The following is a 20,717-nucleotide window of genomic DNA, read 5'->3' as shown; positions in this document are numbered from 1 at the left end:
TTGCGTTTTTACTTACGGCACAACAATACTCGACTTGTTCATGTTTTCTCTCTCTCTCTCTCTCTCTCTCTCTTCCTCTTCCATTCCCCTCCATCAACTTCCGTCCTTTGCCTCAACACAACTTCCTCAATTTTCTTTTTAATCTCCTTTCTTAGTTATCCTTTATTCCTCTTCATCTCATACACACCTTTAATCCTTTCTCACTTTTTTTTCTCTCCATAATTGTGTCTCTGTCTCTATCAGGTTCTTTCTTTCCACAGTCCTATTTCTTCATTTCTTTATCCTTTTTGCTATCACGCGTTGTCACTCCCATCCCCCTCTCTCATATATTTCACGTCCAGCTATTCTTGCTCTCATTTCTGTAACAAGTCTCTGGTTTCTCTCAGTTTTCCCTCACGTAGTTTTGGCACGCACTCTATCTCTCTCCTTGTACCTTACCCTCCCTTCCTCTCTTGTGTTACTCCTCCTCCTCCTCCTCCTTATAACACTTCCACTCGCCATCCTGCTCTACTCTACTTCTCTCCTTGTACCTTATCCTCCCTTCCTTTCTTGTGTTACTCCTCCTCCTCCTCCTCCTCCACCTTCTCCTTATAACGCTTCCACTCGCCATCCTGCACACAGACTCATACAACGATACGGAAAAGTGTTGTTTCTCTTAGCTCTTCAGATAAGGCTACGTCTGCTAACTTAGTGAATAGCGTATAACAGTGACCCAAGAGGAGATAACACATACTCCTGGCCTATTTAATCCGTGAGAAAGCAACGAGAATCAAGAAACGGATACAGTAACTCGTCCACCCCCCCAACCCCCCCACCACCCACCCACACACATACACTCACGCTGACAAAAACAAGAAGCATTATTCACTCCTTTTTCTGGAGGGCGTTCGTTCGGGAATTGACGGATCATACAAAAACTGCAGCCGTATCGATTTTCTCTAATGGTGGTGCTGGGCTGGATGGCTGGCTCGGACCTTTTCCTTTTCTCTGGGTCAGTGTGTCCTGTCCTCGCACACACACACACACGTCACACTCCTCTAACGTTCCCTTTTATCCTCGTTCCTGTTCCCATTCCCATTCTTCGCAGGGAAAGCAACGCCCGAACTGCATTGTATCCGCCATCTTTACCTTTGTTTGTGTCTGTTATTGTTTTGGTGAGGTGCTCGGCGGCCTCTTCTTGTTTTTAGGCAACCGATATCATGCTTTGTTCACTAGTCATGCACTTTGCAATCTGAGGAGAAGCTATGTTATCAGTGCAGGGGTATCAGTATGGTCGGTCTCTCTCTCTCTCTCTCTCTCTCTCTCTCTCTCTCTCTCTCTCTCTCTCTCTCTCCCACACACACACACACACACACACACACAAGGAAAGGGAAGTGTTTACGGTTCTGTTTTCTTTCCTCTGATTACAACTCATCTAAACTTCTCCGGTAAATAACAGATTCTTTACCCTTGCTTCATATAGTAATCAACATACACAAAGGAAAGACTGAGGGAGATTATGCAACTAAGAGAGGTCGGAATGTCGGAGTAGTAAGTTTGCTGTTACTTGAGATACAGGAGCACCCCCCCCTACCCCCCCAACACACACACACCAGCCCCATCATGACTGGCTCGTGTTCACAGCCGCAGCCCCACGAGCCTCTCCGCGATCCAAATCATGCGGTGCCGCCCCCCTCCACCTTTGGTCTTGCCTGCGGCCCAGAGTGACACAGCGCCGAGGTGTGTGCCAGGCAGGAACACACGAGTCACTCTTTGTTTTGAAAGAATATTAAGGGGGTCCTTTCAGCTGAAGCAAGAGTGCTGCTTTTCAATCTGTAGCAAACACTGGAAGCATTTGTGTTACTCAGGACGAAAACTGTGATATGCCAGTCACCTCCGGCATGCTTTTAGTGTGTGTGTGTGTGTGTGTGTGTGTGTGTGTGTGTATGTGTGGAGAATAAGCTCACTGCAAGTCTTCTCTCAGCTCACGTTTCCCCGCCGAAGCAGTCTCTTCTTTACTCTGCCGTCGCCAAAAGCCTTGCTACACTACTTGGTCCAACTGCAGTGTCTTCCTCTCTCTTCTGCTCCTCCATGAAGCGCCGAGCGTCTCCCTCCGCCCCTAGTGGTCCCTGACTCCCAAGTTTACACACGGCTCTCCGATCCTCATCTTTAAGGGTACGACAATACAATCTTTCCTCGTGAGGCTTCGAACCAAACAGCTGTTGAACACGACTCCGAACAACACACACACACACACACACACACACACACACACACACAGGAGTAGTGCGAGAGCAGGAATAATAATTTTCTTTTACGACTTCAGTCAAGAAAATTCCAGACACGTTTCGAGGAATGTAAGATTGATCCACAGGACGCGCGGATCCCGACGCCCTCCAAGTGGATTCCTCAGCGCTCAGTGCCGGCGTCGAGGCCCTTGCATGGGGATGAGAGGATGCTAATGCAATTCCCCGTGACAATAGGCGAGCTTCTGAGGCTTTGTCCACGAGCTAACACGAGTGACCTTGAGGCAGCGCGAGACGAGGATTCTTAACGAGCCTCCCACGGCAACGCAAGACCTGCAGACACGTCACCACTACCCGCCGCCTCCGTGTACGCGACGTGTATTTTCATTTGTGACGCGTACGGAACAGGGATTACTAGTGTGAGTCGTGTTAGTGTGTGTGTGTGTGTGTGTGTGTTCCAAGAGGGACAAGTAGGAAATAACGAAAAGAAAGACTAAACGAGGAGGGAAAAACAAAAGAAGGAAAGGAGGAAGAGAAGGAAGGAAAAATAAACGTATAGAAGAGGAGTAAAGGACGGAGAGAGAGAGAGAGAGAGAGAGAGAGAGAGAGAGAGAGAGAGAGAGAGAGAGAGAGAGAGAGAGAGAGAGAGAGAGAGAGAGAGAGAGAGAGAGAAGAGAGAGAGAGTCGAGGAGGAGGAGGAGGAGAAGGAGGAGGAGGAGGAGGAGGAAGATTGAGTGGACTGAGAGTGGCAATTTCAATCGTACGACTTTTGCTGTTTGCTCTCCGACGATTTACAACACTTTCTTACTTCCTCCGACTGCAAGAGAGAGAGAGAGAGAGAGAGAGAGAGAGAGAGAGAGAGAGAGAGAGAGAGAGAGAGAGAGAGAGAGAGAGAGAGAGAGAGAGAGAGAGAGAGAGAGAGAGAGAGAGAGAGAGAGAAAGTTTACCAGATAATCCCTAAGTTTATCATCCTCTTCCCATTGTAGAGAATTTGCATCTAACTTTCTTCTTCTTCCTCCTTCCCATTTTAAGTCCGAGGGATTTCCGCGCCGAGAACCGAACCGAACCAGAAAGAACCGAAAATGCTGTTACTGAAACCGGAGTGAGAGGGCCTGACAAGTGTGTGTGTGTGTGTGTGTGTGTGTGTGTGTGTGTGTGTGTGTGTGTGTGTAAGTATGTATGTAGGTATGTTCGTGTATATAATGTGCTTTCATGTATGTGTTTGCCTGGCTTTATCTACTTTTTTTTTGTGATTTTAGGAATGATTTTTAGATTCTCTTAAGACAAATGTGTGTGTCTGTGTGTGTGTGTGTGTGTGTGTGTGTGTGTGTGTGTGTTATTTTTTTTCCCGCATTTGTTACTTCCACAAATCTATTACCGACCAGGAAAGGCTAGTTTGACCATCTTCCTTATTTTCTCATTAGAGGGGACTCCTTTTATGACTCTTTCCTGACTGTCTCCACCCCGGACCCGCCGCCTAACGTACAGTCCCCTCAGCAGCCGCCCACGACCCGCCGAGGCACCGCTGAGGGCTGAAATAACAAGGTCCCGAGCGGGCGCCTTTGAGCAGCCGATGTCCCGTGAAGGTTCTGCTTTCATGGGAGGACACATGAACCCCGCCGTCCTTCCTTTCGTGCCTCCTTCCCTTCTAATCCTCCTCCCTCCTCTCCCTCCCTCTCTATCTATCTCTTTGGGGAGGCAAGGAGACCAAAGGAGACGGGACTGTTAGATCTTCACGTCTGGGTCGCGGAGGAGTTGCATTCTCCCTCTCCCTCTCCCTGTTCCACTCGCTTCTGACGCAGTGCACAAAACTCTCATCTCTGTCTTTTGTCTCGGGAGGTTTTGGGGAAAGCTTGATCAATTGTGGCTTTCTTGCTGTCTTCCCCCTCTTCCTTTAGTGTGGTCTGGCCTTCCTGCTTCCCTTTAGCGTGGTCTGGCCTTCCTGCTCCCCCTTTAGTGCCCTGGTCTTCCTCCTTGCCCTTTACTGTAGTCTGGCCTTCCTGCTTGCCCTTTAGAGTGCTTTGGTCTTCTCAGCGACTGGCGAGGAGATACACTTGAAGCCCGGCAGCAGAAGTAAACCTCTCATTACATCAAGAAAGCAACGCCTCTTCCAGTCAGAAAAGAATGATGATGATGGTGATGATAAGCAACTTCGAAAATGGTGCTCTCCAGGCCATAATAGATTCTGTGTTTATTGAGAAGATTGAGAAGCGGAACGTCGCGTGTTGAGTCTGACCAGTTTCTTTTCTTTCTGACTGGTTTCTTGTCACTCGTTGTCTGGTAGTTGTTTGAAAGAGATAATGACGATGGGAGGGGAGAAGGAAGGAAGGGCGGTGAGGGCGGAGAGGAAAGGTAAGGAGATAGGAGGAGAGAAAGGAGGAAAGTAGGAAGGTAGGGCAGTGAGGGAATTGTTAGTGTTGTTGTTGCCTGTTTGGAGGGGAGAATGAAGAGAAGAGAGGAGAGGAAGGGTGAGGGGATGGGGCAGGAGAGAGGGGAGAAAGGGTGGGGGGAGGTGAAGGGGGAATAGGTAAGGGGTGTTGGTGTTGCCGACGGCGACGCTCATGTAAACCGAGCCACAAAAAAGTGCGGTGGATGAGTTTCAGGTGAATAAACTATCGAAGGTTAGCCAGTTTGGTGTTCCGACGCTATGCTGCTGTTGTTGTTGTTGTTGCTGTTTTTGTTGGTGGTGACGCTGCAGGTTATAATATTTGGCGCCGTCCTTCGCCCATTCAGGTTTTCGCGTCCATGCCTCCCTCCGCAAACCTCGAGTCATGTCTTCTGTGGCGGTTTCCATCAAGTCGGCAGGACGGACTCACTTGCTCCAGCGTGCGTCGCCACACAGACGAAGCCGCTTTGCAGTGCTTCCACCCGAAAAGCCGCCGCCCAGCCGACAGATCAACACGTCCTACGGGGGCCGCGGCGCCATCATCAGGGCCGCGTGACGCCAGGTGGGACGCTGAAGAACTCTGCTGCATCTTCTTTACCGCGGCGATCATCTTCACTTATCAGTAGCAGCGCATAAAAAAGGAAGGGCCGGGTACAAACTGGTTCTCAGCTACGTAGGCGAGACCAGCCACGGCCAAGGTCAGCGGTCTATTCACAGCAGCTGCCGCGCCTTAGTAGCGGGAGAAAAAAGACGAGACCTTGAATGCTGCACGTGAACAAAGATTATGGCGCCGTTCAGTCTCCCGCGCTGAGGGATGAGTGTGAGGGAGGCAGGAGGGCGTGAATTATGCCGCCCATAGGAAGCAATGAACTATAAACTGTCCGGTGTGCCGCGTGAGCCCTGGACACACCGCCCCACAGACCTAGGGCGGCTGGGCGGGTGGACAGGCGGCATAGCGACCTCGTTTTCATGTCTCCCTAGCGGCGGGAGATGAATAATGTCTCGACGAGGAAGAGGAAAACAGAAATTCAATTAATCCCGATAGGTGGAATGAATCATCACAGAAATCAGTCGCCATTTCATTCCCCGGTAAAATACGTCCTCTCATTTATCTCTCACATTCAGGCCATTCGAAGCGGGGAAAAAATGGGAAGCTTCACTTAGCAGTTTCGCTCTCGGGAAGGTCACCCACTGTCGCGTCCGTCGGGGCTAGAGTGGCGGAGGGGCGGCGGCGAGGTTTTGTGCTGGCTCTGTGCACGGCGAGTATAGAGGGCGGGGGAGAGGGACGCACCGCTCGTAATGCCGGAGCCTTGACCACAACGGCCGCTGAGCTGCTCCGGAGACCTTGAGCCTCCGGGGCCGCCTCGCCCATCGCTGTCCCTCCAACGCCATAATACTTTGCCAAAGCCTCGGAAATGAAGACTCGACTGGAGGGCACTTGCTCTCCTCTCTTCCATCTTGCCATACTTATCCTCTTTCTCCTTCTCCCTTTTCTCTCTCCTCCTCCTCCTCCATCTTCTAATCTTCATTCTTTACGGTCTGTCTGGCTATGAATGCTCAGTGATGAAAAAGAATGAAGCCTGAGTACTTTCCTGTTTTCCTCGACCAAGAGAATAAAGGGAAAGGAGGAGGAGGACTAGGAGGAGGAGAGGAAAATACAAGGAGACATATTTTAATCTCTACGGAGACGGTGGCCACGCGATTCTTCTTCCGCAGGGACAAGAAAAGAATGAAAGAAGGAAAAATAAATAACTCTGTCGGTGATAATGAACATCGAGCACGGAGAGGAAAGAAGGAAAATAAAATAAAAAGGCTCTGAGGGAACAAAAAATGAATTATGAGAAAAACACAATACAAAACACAACACATCCTTGAAATTAGAGTGCAAACCTGTAGCTGGATATCTTCATGCAGTGTGCGACATGCCATACTCAGCTCCGTAAATATAGGTTCAGGGCACAATACCAAGGACATGGAAGGACACGGACAGCACCAAGGACAGAGGTGACATGCGTTGCTTAGTGGAAGGGACATTAATAAGGTTAACTTACAGGATAAATAATAATGGAAGTACGCCCATTATAACACTTGAGAGAGAGAGAGAGAGAGAGAGAGAGAGAGAGAGAGAGAGAGAGAGAGAGAGAGAGAGAGAGAGAGAGAGAGAGAGAGAGAGAGAGAGAGAGAGAGAGAGAGAGAGAGAGAGAGAGAGAAGAAACAAAGAAAAAGAAGACAAGAAAGAAAAACAAGATACTTACATACATACATACATACAAACATCCAGAGACATAGATAAACAGACAGACAGACAAACACATACACATACACACAACACAATAAAAAAACAATCACAACACAAAAAACAAACACAGACAAAAGAAAACAAGACATACACACGAACGAACACACGGACGGGTTTGGGGCAATGATCAACAGGCGGACGGACGGACGGAAAGCACAAAAAAACAGACACAGGCAGACAGACAGACAGACAGGGAGAGGGACTTGCCTGAGCTGATGAGGGAGCTGTTGTAGGAGGGAGCTGAAAGGGAAGGGAGCAGAGAATCAAGCGGGGAGAAACACACACACGAACACACGCCAAAAAGAACAATACGTGTTATGGAAGAACTAAAAAAACAACAACAAAAAAACAAAAATCATTCAGGCATTTTTAAAGAAGGACTCGACAAGATTAGGAGATTCAACAACAGTAACAAGAACAACAACAACAGCAACTACAGCTACTACTACTACTACTACTACTACGTTAACAAGAGCAGAAACAATGACAATTATATATCATCAATGCATGTGCAGTAAAGAGATGAGGAAGAGTATATAATAAGAAACTGCATGACAACAACAAGTAGTATACATTGAAGGAAGTACTGGAAAAGGGAGGATTTCAATTAGGGGAACAACACACACACACACACACACACACACACACACACACACACACACACACACACACACACACACACACACAAAAAACAACAACGAATAAAAAACACGTCTTACACAAACTTGTTTAAAGAAAATGTGAAAACCGCCGCTAAAAACGCAAAAAAAAAGCGAGTTGAGGCAAGCAAGCATATATATACACACACACACACACACACACACACACACACACACACACATGCACACACACACACACACAATACAAACACACACACAATGCCAAACAATTATTCCGCCGCGAAACAAAGTAAATGACACGTCGCTAACCTGTCGAATGGCAATTAGCGCACTGGAATGCCGGTAATTACTGCGAGGAATGAAGGCGATTAAAGTCATTATCCCACAAGGGTGAACGAAAGGGCGAGGTGCGGCCGGCGAGGGGGCGATCAAGGGACAGGTGTACAGGGGACTTAATTGGCGGTGACACTGGATGCTGGGACGGAACGGGCGAGGCAAAGAAGGGAGTCTCAGGTAGCAGTGAAGGTGAGGAGGAAGGTGCAGGGCTTGAGAATGCGGGGAGATAATAAGGTAAGAGAGAGGAGATAATTAGATAAGGGAGTAAGGGGAGTGTGAGGTAGCGGAGTATAAGGTAATAGAATGAGAGGAGAGAGACAAATGAGGGTAAGGAAGTGTGAGGTAACAGAGTATAAGATAGGAGAATGTAAGGAGATAACTGAATAGGGGAGTAAGGGAGTGTAAGGTAACTGAGAGTAGTATAAGGCAAGTGAATGTAATGGTAAGAAACGGAGGGAAAAAAGTATAAGGGTTGAGGTAAGAGGGAAAATTATAAGGTAGGTGAAAGGGCAAAGGTAAGAGGTATAGACTATCAGGTACGAGACGGAGAGAGGAAAGTATAAGGGTCAGGAGCATAAGGGTATTGAGGGGAAAGGATCAAAGAGTTAACACAGTGTCCAGGTGCAAGGAAAAGGAGTTAAGATCATTAGGGTAGGGAATACAATCAGCTACACAGGGTTTGAATGCTTGCTGAAGGGTGGAAATTACAGATAAAAAGTGTACATTAAACGAAAGGTTCAACATGCAATGGAAATAGATAGACTTGGAGAATTTTAGGGAGGTTTAGGAAGTGGAGGTGGAAATTTGAGATAAAGAGTGTACATCAAAGGTAAGGTTCAGCACACAAGGGAAAGTATAGATATGCGGACGCCTTGTAGATTTTTCGGAAGGTTTCGGATGCTTAGTAAAAGATGAAGATGTAAGTTTGAGACAAGGTGTACATCAAAGGTAAGGTTTAGGATACAAGATAAGGTGTATATATAGGAAAGGGCAGGTTAAGTTATGTGTAGGACTGTACGTACAATATAACGTGGATGGATGAGAGAGTAAACAGTAGAAAAAATGTAGGGAGAAGAAAAAGCAAGGCAAGAAACGGGAGGAAATTCATGCCAAAGTGTAAAAAAACGGCACCAAATAAGCTAACGTGCGGGATTGACAATATTATAAAGCATGGCAAGATAGGAGAGAAAACAATAGGAAAAAGTAGCTATCCGACAAGGCAAGGCAAGGCAGGGTGGGTATAGGGAATTCAAGGTGAGGGACAGTTCAGGGTCGAGGTGGTACAAGGGCTTTGAACTCTCCCTCGTCAAGGCCAGGAGTCGTCCAAGCCAGTCAGTCGGTCAGTCGCCGGGAGCAGGAGTCGCAGGTCTGGGTAACCGCCGGTGCAGCAGCCACTCGGGATTAGCATAACACGTTGTACTACTGATCCTCTTCAAGTCCCCGAGTTCATTAGTCACGTGGGGTCCTCACGCCACCCACGGCAGGAGAGGTGAAGGAACTTAGGGGAGAGGTGGAAAGGGATGCTATAGGAAGGGATTGGGATGGGTGTGGTCGTAGTGGAAAGGGTGTGGTTGACTATAGAGGTGAGAGAACTTATAAGGGTGAAAACAAGCTCAGCGAAGTGACAAATCTTAAAAAAAACACCACATAAGGGATATAGGGAGTTGGATATAGGGATGGATGCTACGGTAACAGGCAGGGGATGGGCCTAAGGGGAGGGCGTGGTGGTGTGGACATAATGAGACTCGGCTGCGGGGTTAGGCTGAGACGTCGAAGGGAGGAGAGATGAGAAGAGATAATGATCGGTTAGGAGATGCGAGGGAAGACGTGAGGGACCTTGAGGAGCACCGAGGGGAAGGGAAGGGGGAAGAAAATGAGGGGAGGAGGTGATGAGAGGTGATGGGGACGTGAGGGGCCTTGAGGTGAGAAGGGGAGAAGAAGAAAGGAAGAGAACAAAAAAAAAAAGATGGTAAATGGTGATAATTGAACATGAGTGGAGAGAGAAGGGGAGAGGAGAGGAGAGGAAATAAAGGAAAACCAATGATGGAAGGGGGTGGAGAGTGGACGTGACGGGATGGAAGGGGAGGAAGAAAGAAAGGAAGGGAAGAAGGGAAGAAGGGAAGGGAAGAGAAGGTGAAGTGTGACAAAGGTAATTAACTACCAGGCCTCTCTCTCTCTCTCTCTCTCTCAGGTAGGTGGGCGTGGTACAGCCCCTCCGAGTTCTATCCTGCCCCGGTGGATGACCTGGGGGCGTTGGCAACACTACAGCCCAGCCCAGTCCAGTCAGAAGGTCAGTTAGTCAGAGCAGCGAGTCAGTTGGTCAGGTCAGTTAGTCGGCTATTTACTCAGTCAGTCTATTGGTGAGTCAGTTAATATTTTCGTTTAGTCAGTAAGAAACCTTTATTCACTCGGTCAGTCCAGCTCCAAGTTCATTAATAAGTTAGTCAGTACACGTAACAGTTTAGTATGTCAGTCAGCAAGTCAAATTAGTGAGTGCGTGAGTGAGTGAGTCAGCTGGTCAGTTAGTAAGTTAGGTGGTCACTCAGTTATTTATTTATTCATTCTGTCCGTCAGTTAGTCAGTTAGTAAGACAGGTGAGTGGTGAGACAGTCGGTCATTTTGTCGGTAAATCAGTCAGTCAGTAGTAATTTAGTTGGTTATTTGATCAGTCAGTCAGTCAGCATGCAGTCTGGTCAATCAGTCAGTCATTTTACCAATCATTCATTTATTCAGTCATTCAATCGGACAGTAAGTCAGTAAGGTGGCCAGTCATTCAGTCAGTCAGTAGTTTGGTCACTGTCAGTCATCTGGCTACTCAGTAAATAAGCCAACAGTTCGGTCAGTGTCTGTACTTTGGTCAGTTAGTCAGTCAGTCAGTCAGTCAGTCAGTCAGTTGATCAGCCTCACTAAATTACTTACTGACCCTGACGTGCCAGTCCTTCGTGTAGTTCGATTGCCTTCCAAGACAACCAATTAGCGAGGCATCAAGTCGTTCAGAAATGATTAACAACTTCCCTAAACTTTTGCGAAGCGAGAAAAAAAGGGCGGCACACTTTTCCTTGCCTTCCAATCCCGAAATTTACAACCTTTTACAAGAAATGGATCAATGAACTTTAATATAAATACACAGAAATACAAAGAAAGGTCACTTGAGGAGGTGTCTATCCATTCACAAACCTAAAAAAAACAAAAACATAATATACACAAAATATATGCACCCACCCACACCCACACTCACACCTACACCCACACACCCACACACACACGAAAGGACACATTATACAAGGAGAAGCACAGGAAGGAACAAATATTAGGTACAGAAATACGTGTTAGTGAAGCAATGGAGGCAATAAGCATCAGGCGACACATTATATTACACACGCGTGGAGGAGGAGGAGGAGGAGGAGGAGGAGGAGGAGGAGGACATAGGAAAGACGAAGAAGAAGAAGAAGTAAAGAGAAGGAAGAAAACGAGAATTTGGTTCAAACTTACATGGAAGTTGATGAGAGGAGGAGGAGGGAGAGGAGGAGGAGGAGGAGGGAGAGAAGGAGGAGGAGGAGGAGGATCAGGGGGAAATTAAGGTCCACTAAGGTGCTGCTGACAAGAAAGGAAAACACACACACACACGCACACACACACACACAGATAGACACATACAGCTATAGATAGATAGATAGATAGATAGAGAGAGAGAGAGAGAGAGAGAGAGAGAGAGACAGAGAGCTCTCATCACTTTCAAACACCCGAACGCTGAGACTTTCTTTAATTCCCGTCTCGTATTTATCTCCTCTCATCCATCGGTCACGGGAAAAAAACCGCGCATACATATATCCGATAAAAAAACCGCTCCTACACACGATAAAACACCGTGAAATGTCTTACTTTTCACGGGCCAGTTTTTTTCCACGGTCGCAGTTTGTGTTCGTCCGTTCGTCCGTTCGTCCGTTCGTTCGTTCGTTCAGGTCGCCGTTTTTTTTCCCTCTGAGCGGCGGACAAATAATTAAAGCCGAAATATGACGCAATTCAAACAGCGATGGAACGAAATAATCCTCACTGTAAAACTACACGCACACACACACACACACACACACACACACACACGGACCCCCCCCTCCCCCCCACACACATAAAGACACAAAATACACTTAAACAAAAGAAAACAAAAAAAGTAGTATAGGAACATTGTAGAAAAATAACGTGAAGTATTACAATTAAAAAAGTTATCTATCTATCTATCTATCTATCTGCCTGTCTATCTATCTATGTGTCTATCTATATCACCAGTGTTAAATTTCCTCATTCGATACAAGCAAGATATTTCTGTCCACTAAATTCGGAGGGAAATTAAATTGGGTTTCTCTCTCTCTCTCTCTCTCTCTCTCTCTCTCTCTCTCTCTCTCTCTCTCATTACCCGCAGAACAGGCCGCGGGTGTGTCGCTGACGTGAAGTGGCCGCTGCTGAGGGCCAATGGAGGCTTATAAAACATTCACTGCGGGCCGGAGGAAAGGAAGGGAGGGAACGAGGAAGGAAGGGAGGAAGGGAGCAGGTGCGAATGAGGAGGAAGAAGTAGGTGAGAGGGACAGGTGAGAGAAAAAAGGGAGAAAAAACCAGGTGGATGAGAGAACACAGGTAGAGGAGAGGTGGAGTTTTAAAGAAGGGGAATGTTATGGAAAGTGACAGCTGAGAGGGTGGATAGATAAAGAAAGAGAAGGGAGGAGTAAGTGAAAAAGGGGATGAAGGAGAAAAGATAAGGGAAGGTTTGCCGATTATAGAGAGAGGGAAGAAACGGGAGAGCTGGAAGGAATAGGTTAGAATATAGTAACAGGTGAAGGGAGGAAATGAAGGGGAAGAAGAGGGGAAGAGGCGATGAAAGGGGAGGACAGAGCCAAAGAGAAATGGGTGAAGGGATGAAATAAAAGGAACATAGAAGGGAAGACAAAGACAGATGTATTGAAAGGGGAGGAAAGAGAGAAGGAAACAAAGGGAGAGAGCTAAAAAGGGACAAAATGAAAGGAGTTAATTATGGACGGTGCATGAACGAGAAGAAAGGGCATGGTGAAGGTATGGCTAATGGAGTGAAAGGGCTAATTAAGGGAGCAGGTGAAAAGGGCCGCTGAATGGCTAATGAGGCAGGTAAAGGGAAGGGTCGCGGCGTGTTGGGTGGTGTGTGACATTGTGTGTGTGTGTGTGTGTGTGTGAGGGACAAGATAGATAGATAGATAGATAGATAGAGAGAGAGAGAGAGAGAGAGAGAGAGAGAGAGAGAGAGAGAGAGAGAGAGAGAGAGAGAGAGAGAGAGAGAGAGAGAGAGAGAGAGAGAGAGAGAGAGAGAGAGAGAGAGAGAGAGAGAGAGAGAGAGAGAGAGAGAGAGAGAGAGAGAGAGAGAGCATCACGTCTAATGGAATATTTTCTGAGAATAAAAAGAGATAAGATCCGTCATTTCGAATCTCGGACGCACTGCAGCCGCCTCCGCCTCCTCCTCCTCCTCCTCCTCCTCCTCCTGCTCCTCCTCCTCCTCCTCAGCATGGTCAGCACACTCCCTCGTTCGCATGCGGCGCTGACCCCCTTTCTGCACAGCGTCAGGAGAGTTTGCGACGTTCTTGCCTTCAGGGGTCGTAAAAGCTGGATTCAGAGGCGCCTTTCCCTGCCCTCTTTAGGCCCTCGGAGGCGGCGGGGCTCAGCGGGGCTCAGCAAAGGCTCGGCAAGGCTCTCTAACATTAGTTCCTTCACGCTATGATCTTGACCCCGCCCATAGACTTAGTGGTGATCCCTGTGTGTGTGTGTGTGTGTGTGTGTGTGTGTGTGTGTGTGTGTGTGTCCGTTACCCTCTCCCCTCTCTCCTCTCTCTCTCTCTCTCTCTCTCTCTCTCTCTCTCTCTCTCTCTCTCTCTCTCTCTCGCTGCCTGTTTGCCGATCACTGCACTGCCATTTATCTCCTCAAGCTTCTTTTTTTCCCCTGCCAGTTTGTTTAGCATCGTGATATTGACGCGTTTCTCTTCTTTTCACTTCCTCGCCTTCGCCGCCTCCCTCTGCAGCGCCGCCTTCATCCTCCTTTCCTCCTCCTCCTCGTCACATCTTCCTCCTCCTCATCCAAGTCGCTCCTCCGCCTCCTACATTCATGCACGGCGGGGACGAAGAGTGTATTCAAAGCAGAATTTTTCCTCCTCCTCCTCACATTCTTCTCAATTTTAAAACTTTTGAATCCGGACTGTTCTTAAGCCCACACCCGACTCCGGCCAGGCGAGGAAGACGAGGAGGAGGGCGGGGAAGGAAGGGGTATGAGGGAGATGAGAGGGAAGGGAAGGAAAGCCAAAGAAAATTACCCTTGAAAAATAGGAAGGAAAGAAAGAGAAAAATGTTAACCGAAGTGGTGTAAATACTAAGAGGAGAGGAATTATATTGGAGAAGAGAAGGACGGAAAGGGAAGGGGTGGAGAAGAAGGAAGGGAAATGGGAGGGAGGGAAGGAAAGCCAAAGAAAGCTACCGTTGAAAAATAGGATGGAAAGGAAAAAAAGGAAAACGAAGTGGTGGGAGTACTAACAGGAAAGGAATTAAATTGGAGAAGAGGAGGAGGGAGAGGAGAAGGAAAGAGGGAAGGAGAAAGCAACAAAAAAATACCCCTTGAAAAATATGAAGGAAAGAAAAAACGAAAAAAAACCCGTAGTGCTGTGAGTATATTAAGAGATAAATTGAATTGGAGAAAGGGGAGAAGGGAGAGAGAGGAAGGAAGGAGGGGAAAGGAGAGAAATAGATAAAAACAAAGAAAATCACCCTAGATAAAACTGGAAATAAAGAAAAATAAGAGGAAAATGCAGTGGTGTGAATGTTAAGAGGAAAAACAAAACAAAATAACATCCAGAGAGGGTAGAAAAGGGGAAGAAGAAAGAGGAACGAAGGGAAGGAGGGCCAAAAAAGTTACCCCTTGAAAAATTAGGAAAGAAAAAGTGAATCAAAACTGAAATGTGAGGGAGGAAATGAGAGAGAGGGTAGAAAAAGGGGAGAAGAAAGAGAAACGAAGGGAAGGAAGGCCAAAAAAGTTACCCCTTGAAAAAATTATGAAAGAAAAAGTGAATAAATAGGAAATGAGAGAGAGGGTAGAAAAAGGGGAGAAGAAAGAGACACGAAGAGAAGGAGAGCCAAAAAAGTTACCCCTTGAAAAATTATGAAAGAAAAAAAAGAATAAATGAAATGTGAGTATTGAAGAAATTACCTCCAGATAGACGGCCGAGCAAGCAAGCAAGCGATGGAGAGAGAGAGAGAGAGAGAGAGAGAGAGAGAGAGAGAGAGAGAGAGAGAGAGAGAGAGAGAGAGAGAGAGAGAGAGAGAGAGAGAGAGAGAGAGAGAGAGAGAGAGAGAGAGAGAGAGAGAGAGAGAGAGAGAGAGAGAGAGAGAGAGAGCGAAAAACGAATATAAAAAGCCCTAGAAATGCTAACCAGAGCGCGTGAGTGAGCGAGCGAGCCAATCCATGCATGCAGAGTCTCGCCCGTGTTTCCGTAAGCTTGGCGGGCGGGAGGGGACGTAAAGAACAGGGCGGTAGCGGCAGAATCATCTCCCGTTCAGAGCCTTTCTAAATTCATGGATCCCTCGGAGTGTAAGTGAAGCTGAACTCGAACTTTATGGTAATACGGTATAAATTTTCATTCCGCTGCACGCTAAAATATTCATGCAGTCCTTTGGGGGTAGGGGGGGGTAGGGGAGGGGGGGGAAAGGAAGGAGGGGGAGGGAGAGTGAGGGAGAGTGAGAGGAGAAGGAAGGGAGAACGCATACACGCCAGTTACTTGTGTGCGTGCCATGAGAAGGAGGAAGAGGAGGTGGAGGAGGAGGAGGAGGAGGAGGAGGAGGAGGTGGTGGAGGAGGAAAGAGATGAGGATCGTGTCTGTTAACAAATGGTGCATGTTTGAGTGTGTGTGTGTGTGTGTGTGTGTGTGTGTGTGTGTGTGTGTGTGTGTGTGTGTGTAGGCCTGTGTGCCTTTGACCCTAAGCTCCTACATGAATTTTGCGTAGTAGTAGTGGTAGAAGTAGTAGTAGTAGTAGTAGTAGTAGTAGTAGTAGTAGTAATGGTAGTAGTAGTTGTTGTTGTTATTGTAGATGTTGTTGTTGTTCTAAGAAAGCTCTGAGGCGCCGGCCAAACCAAGGACCATAACAAAAACCTTTTTCTGACACTTTCCTCCCTTTTTTCCTCTCCATATAAAAAGTAAAGACTGTCCCCAGAATACAAGATCCCGTGGGAACTGTTGCGGGCGTGTGTGGGATGGACAATGGGGCGAAGGGGCGTGAGGGGAAGGGATGAGGAGTGAGGGGAGGGTGGCTTTAGAGGAGGAAGGGGATGAGAGGGAAACAGAGGAAAGAATGAACACTGAGGGGGCGGTGGGGGGATATAAGGACGTAAGAAAGGACGGGGGGTGAATAGGAGGCAGAAGAAAGAGGGAAGGGACGGGGAGATGAGGGCAGGGGCGGGAAGGGTGAGAGAGGGGATGTAGTGTGAGGCGGGCGAGTGAGGTGACTTAATCTAGGTCTGGAGGAAAGAAAAAGAGGGATGAACCGCTCTCTTTACAGCACCTCGTCAAGAGAAGTCCTCCTCCTCCTCCTTCGCCTCCTCCCGACTCTTCTCACTTCTTTTCCGCACTCCCACCATCGGCGCCATTACGGGTTCTTCCCCAACAAAATATCAAGGTTATTACAAAACTTCCAGGAGACAATAGCCCCCGCGAAGGTGTAATGAGCGTCGCGCCAAAATGTTCCTCCAGCTGTTCAACGCGACGCGAATCACACGCCGAACGCCAAACTTTTAATACTCGTTCCGCCAAACACATTACGGCGAACTCCAGCTCCGCCCATGGCAAAAGTTGGGTCACTCAGGGCGAAGGGACTTTGCGCCATGGGAACGGGTCCTCGAGGGGCGAGAGTCGGGCCGCCCCTGAAGACCCCGCTGCCGAAGAGTCTCCAAAGTCATTCAAAGAACCTCTATTGTGCCTTCGACAGTCGACTATTATGGGCGCTCGGCCGCGTAGCAGGTCCAAGCCTCGCGCCATCATCATCATCATTACCAGTGCATGCAAAACCACCACCATTACCAGCGCCACCAATGCTGACGCGTAACCAATGTCCCTTCGTCTTCTCTTATCTCCTTTACGGCCTCAAGCATCTCCCGAACTGCGCCCACAACGGCAAAAATGTCCTTCCCGCGCCGCCTTTAGCGTCTGGGCCCCGCAGTGGATAGCATAAAGCCGAGCGGCGGCGGTGTGTACAGTGGCCGCCGCTCCCCTCCGGCGGCTGAAATGTGGCAACTTACTGTGTGGTTTACGACGGCGAGTAAATATTTTATGGGCGTTGATATTTCCTTGGAGGTGGTATGAAGGGGCCCTTTATGAAGCGTCGCGGGAGGAACGAAAGCGGCGGATTAAGACGGTAATAATAGAACTTTGTCTCGAGGCGGCTTCGGGACTTCACTTGTGTTGGAGGGGCGAACCCAAGCCGGCGTCAGGCAGCCTTTGTTCGCTGAGGGGCCGAGAAACAAAACACTTCACCCGGGCGCCAAGTTCCCGACGCGGAGAACCGTTTCTTCCTCGCCTTCAGGAGTTAATGGGTGGTTGAGTCATTACAGGTCAGGTTTCCAGCCGAGAGAGAGGCGCGAGAACTTAGCAAAAAAGGCCGCGGGAATTATTATCATCACAACGGGGAAACGAGAACAAAAGGGAATATAAAACGAAAAACCCGGAGAGTTCCCTGAAGCGCGGCAGTCCCGGCAGGCCCACAAGCTGATTAGGAGTACTGGCTAACGTAATTAACTCGCCCGCGTGGGAGCGACCTGGCAAAAATCTAACCTATCCAACCTCGAACTCTCACCCTTTCCACTTCTCACCACCACCAACGCCAGCACCAGCAACACCAACCACCACCACCACCACCACCACCCATGCAGTTAATCTGAGTACCGTGTGTGGACTGCCCTCTTACCCTTCCTTCTCTTCACCTTACCGTGGCTGTGCTCGTCTGCCGCGTCGCTCCGGTGCTGCCGCTGCTGCCTCCTCCGCACCACACACACAGACACACACACACACACACACAAAGCCTCTCGCCAGCTTAGGGACTCACCTCTGTCGTGCAGGAGGGACACTCGCGCGTCGCTGGTGATGGTGCGCTCGGCCGCCGTCAGGATGGTGTTCTTGCCATGCGCTCGTTTGCTCCAGAGTACCGTGTGGTTGCCCAGGTCCGCCACCACGCACGTCAGGAGAATGTCGTCCCCCTCGCGGAACTCCCTCGGGGCGTTGGCGGTGTTGCGGATGAAGGGCCGCGACTCCGCTCCTGTGGGGGATGAAGAGAGAAGTTAGCACGAGAGCCGGGAAGGGGAGTGGGCGGCCGAGTGAGCGGGGAACGGCGGTGACTTTGTTGGGAGGGACAAGTTAGGAGATATAACCCGGGGAAACTGCGTGGGAGGGAGGAGGAAGAGGAGGATGGATGTAGGATTTAGGAGGAGCAGGAGAAGGAGGAGGAAGACGACGACGATGAGGACGAGGAAGTGGAGACGTGGAGGAGGAGGAGGAGAAGGAGAAAGAAAAAGAGGAAGAGAAAAGGAGGAAAAGGAAGAGAAATGGAAGAGGAAGAGAGAGAGAGGAGGACGAGGAGGAGGAGGAGGGAAAGGAGGAAGAGAAAGAGGAAGAGAAAAGGAGGAAAAAGAAGAGAAAGTGGAAGAGGAAGAGAGAGAGAGGAAGACGAGGAGGAGGAGGAGGAAAAGAAGGAAGAGAAAGAGGAAGAGAAAAGGAGGAAAAAGAAGAGAAAGTGGAAGAGGAAGAGAGAGGAGGACGAGGAGGAGGAGGGACAGGTAACATAAAACACGGCGGGGGCTTGATTAAGAAAGACAGCCTTAACGAAGTTTGGCTAAAAGGACCAAACGAGTGACGTGAGACGAAAATGAAGACACGCGAGGACACAACTTAGACAAATAAATACACTGACAAATAAATACATTAGACAAATACATTACACAAATAAATACATTAGACAAATAAATACACTGGACACGAAAATACAAGAGCACACAAGGACACAAAGGAACCACAAAAGACTAGTCCACCTACACATGGCAACCCCTGAGAACGAAATAGTATGAATCCTCCCCTTCCCCTTCCTCTTCCCTCCCTTCCATAAAGCTATCTAACTCCCTTTCAAGCTATCAATCGCATTTTTTTTTACAACAAAGGAGACAGCTCAAGGGCACAAAAAAGGAAACAATAATAAAAAAAGCCCGCTACTCGCTACTCTTAAAAAGAATCCAAAGAGGTGGCCGAAAGAGAGGTCAATTTCGGGAGGAGAAGTGTCCAGATACCCTCCTCTTGAAAGAGTTCAAATCGTAGGCAGGAGGAAATACATGTCCGCCAAATTCGTTCCATTCATCACCAACAGCCCACCCAATCCATAACCCAGGTCTTGGTAATCGAGGAAATAGAAGGTAATGTCCAGACCCAAATATAATGTCCAGATCCATGAATATTTGAAGGAGGGACAAATAAAAGTGAACGTAAATTTTGCAACAACTAATTATGCATACAAGAAAAAAAAAAAAAAAGGAGATGATGGATTACACTAATTAAATTCATGAAAACTATGCATGCCAACGAAAAATGTGGCGATGCAGATCTCCGAAACAAATGAAACGGCGGATACAAACGCACGCAATAACACGCCCGACTAAAAACCGACACACACACACACACACACACGCACACACACACACACACACACTCATCAGGCCGACGCTCCATAATTTGATTTATTGAACAACAACAAAAAAGTAAGTTATTGGTAATCAACAAAATTATAAAACGCGTAACACCTGAAAAAAAGTCTCTCTCTCTCTCTCTCTCTCTCTCTCGTTTTTTGCTATATATACGAATTGAAGGTGTGTGTGTGCGAGGGGGGACGTGTTACTCTCTCGAACACGCACACACACACACACACACACACACACACACACACACACGCACACGCCATACTCATCTATCTTATTAAGGCTTTATCAAAAATATTTCAGCGGGGCTCCATGTCATCAGCGAGGCGGAAAATTACTTATAATTCAACTACGGCTCCAGCTCGGCCCTCCCCTAGCTTCCGCCTCCTCCTCCGGCTCCTTCTCCTCCTCCTTCCTCCCTTCCTTCAGCGGGGACTCGACTCTCTCTTCCCACTTAAGTGCCCGAATTTTCCTCTCTGATGATGAACGCGGAAATGTAGCACCACAAATTTTCTCGCTCGCCTCAGCATCACTAGGGAAAGGGGAAAAAAGTGTGGGAGGGGGAGTCTGGAGGAGGAGGAAGAGGAGGAGGAAGAAGAACATGAGGAGCTTAAAGAGGAGAAAGAGAGAGAGAGAGAGCAGGGATAGGCATGGAGAAGAAAAAGGGGAAGATGGGCCAGGAAAAAGACTCAGAATAGAAGAGAAAGAAGACGAGAAATAAAAGGAGGCAGGGACGCGGTGGAGAAGGAACAACGATGGGGACAGGGACGTGGACAAGGACTAAAAGAAGAAGGAGGAAGAGATCAGGAGGAGAACAAGGAAGAAAAGGAGTAAAGGGTCATGAGCAGGAGGACCAGGAGGAGAAGGAGGAGGAGGAGGAAGAATAGGAGAAAGCGAAGGAGAAAAGGAATGAAACGAAGGAAGGAGGCGAAGAAGTAGGAATGAAAGAGGAGGAAGGAAGAGAGAAGGAGGAATGAAAGGGATGGGGGGGGGGGAGCAAAAAAGGATGAATAAAATGGAAGGAGGCGAAGAAGGGGGAATGAAATGGAAGAAGGAGACGAAGAAGGAGGAATGAAAGGGGAGGAAGAAGATAGAGAAGAAGGAATGAAAGGGGGAAGGAGGCG

At 48.2% G+C, this 20,717-nt stretch overlaps 1 protein-coding gene across 8 annotated transcripts in view; it reads right to left on the bottom strand.

Annotated features, from left to right (window-relative positions):
• Positions 1–20,717, bottom strand: part of LOC127004201 (Ig-like and fibronectin type-III domain-containing protein 1) — a 289,306-nt gene that overhangs the window by 56,663 nt on the left and 211,926 nt on the right. For 6 of the 8 annotated variants that reach the window (XM_050871723.1, XM_050871717.1, XM_050871715.1 and 3 more), the window contains 2 exons: positions 17,961–18,170; positions 7,118–7,150 (listed from right to left, as the gene is read on the bottom strand). In XM_050871723.1, the coding sequence (XP_050727680.1) occupies positions 7,118–7,150; positions 17,961–18,170 (243 nt within the window). The remainder of the gene's footprint in view (positions 1–7,117; positions 7,151–17,960; positions 18,171–20,717) is intronic. The other 2 variants (XM_050871721.1, XM_050871722.1) reach the window with 1 other exon arrangement.

Source organism: Eriocheir sinensis, chromosome 27, assembly GCF_024679095.1.
Source record: "Eriocheir sinensis breed Jianghai 21 chromosome 27, ASM2467909v1, whole genome shotgun sequence".
Classification (NCBI taxonomy): Eukaryota; Metazoa; Arthropoda; class Malacostraca; order Decapoda; family Varunidae; genus Eriocheir; species Eriocheir sinensis.
This window is presented reverse-complemented; position numbering and strand designations above follow the sequence as displayed.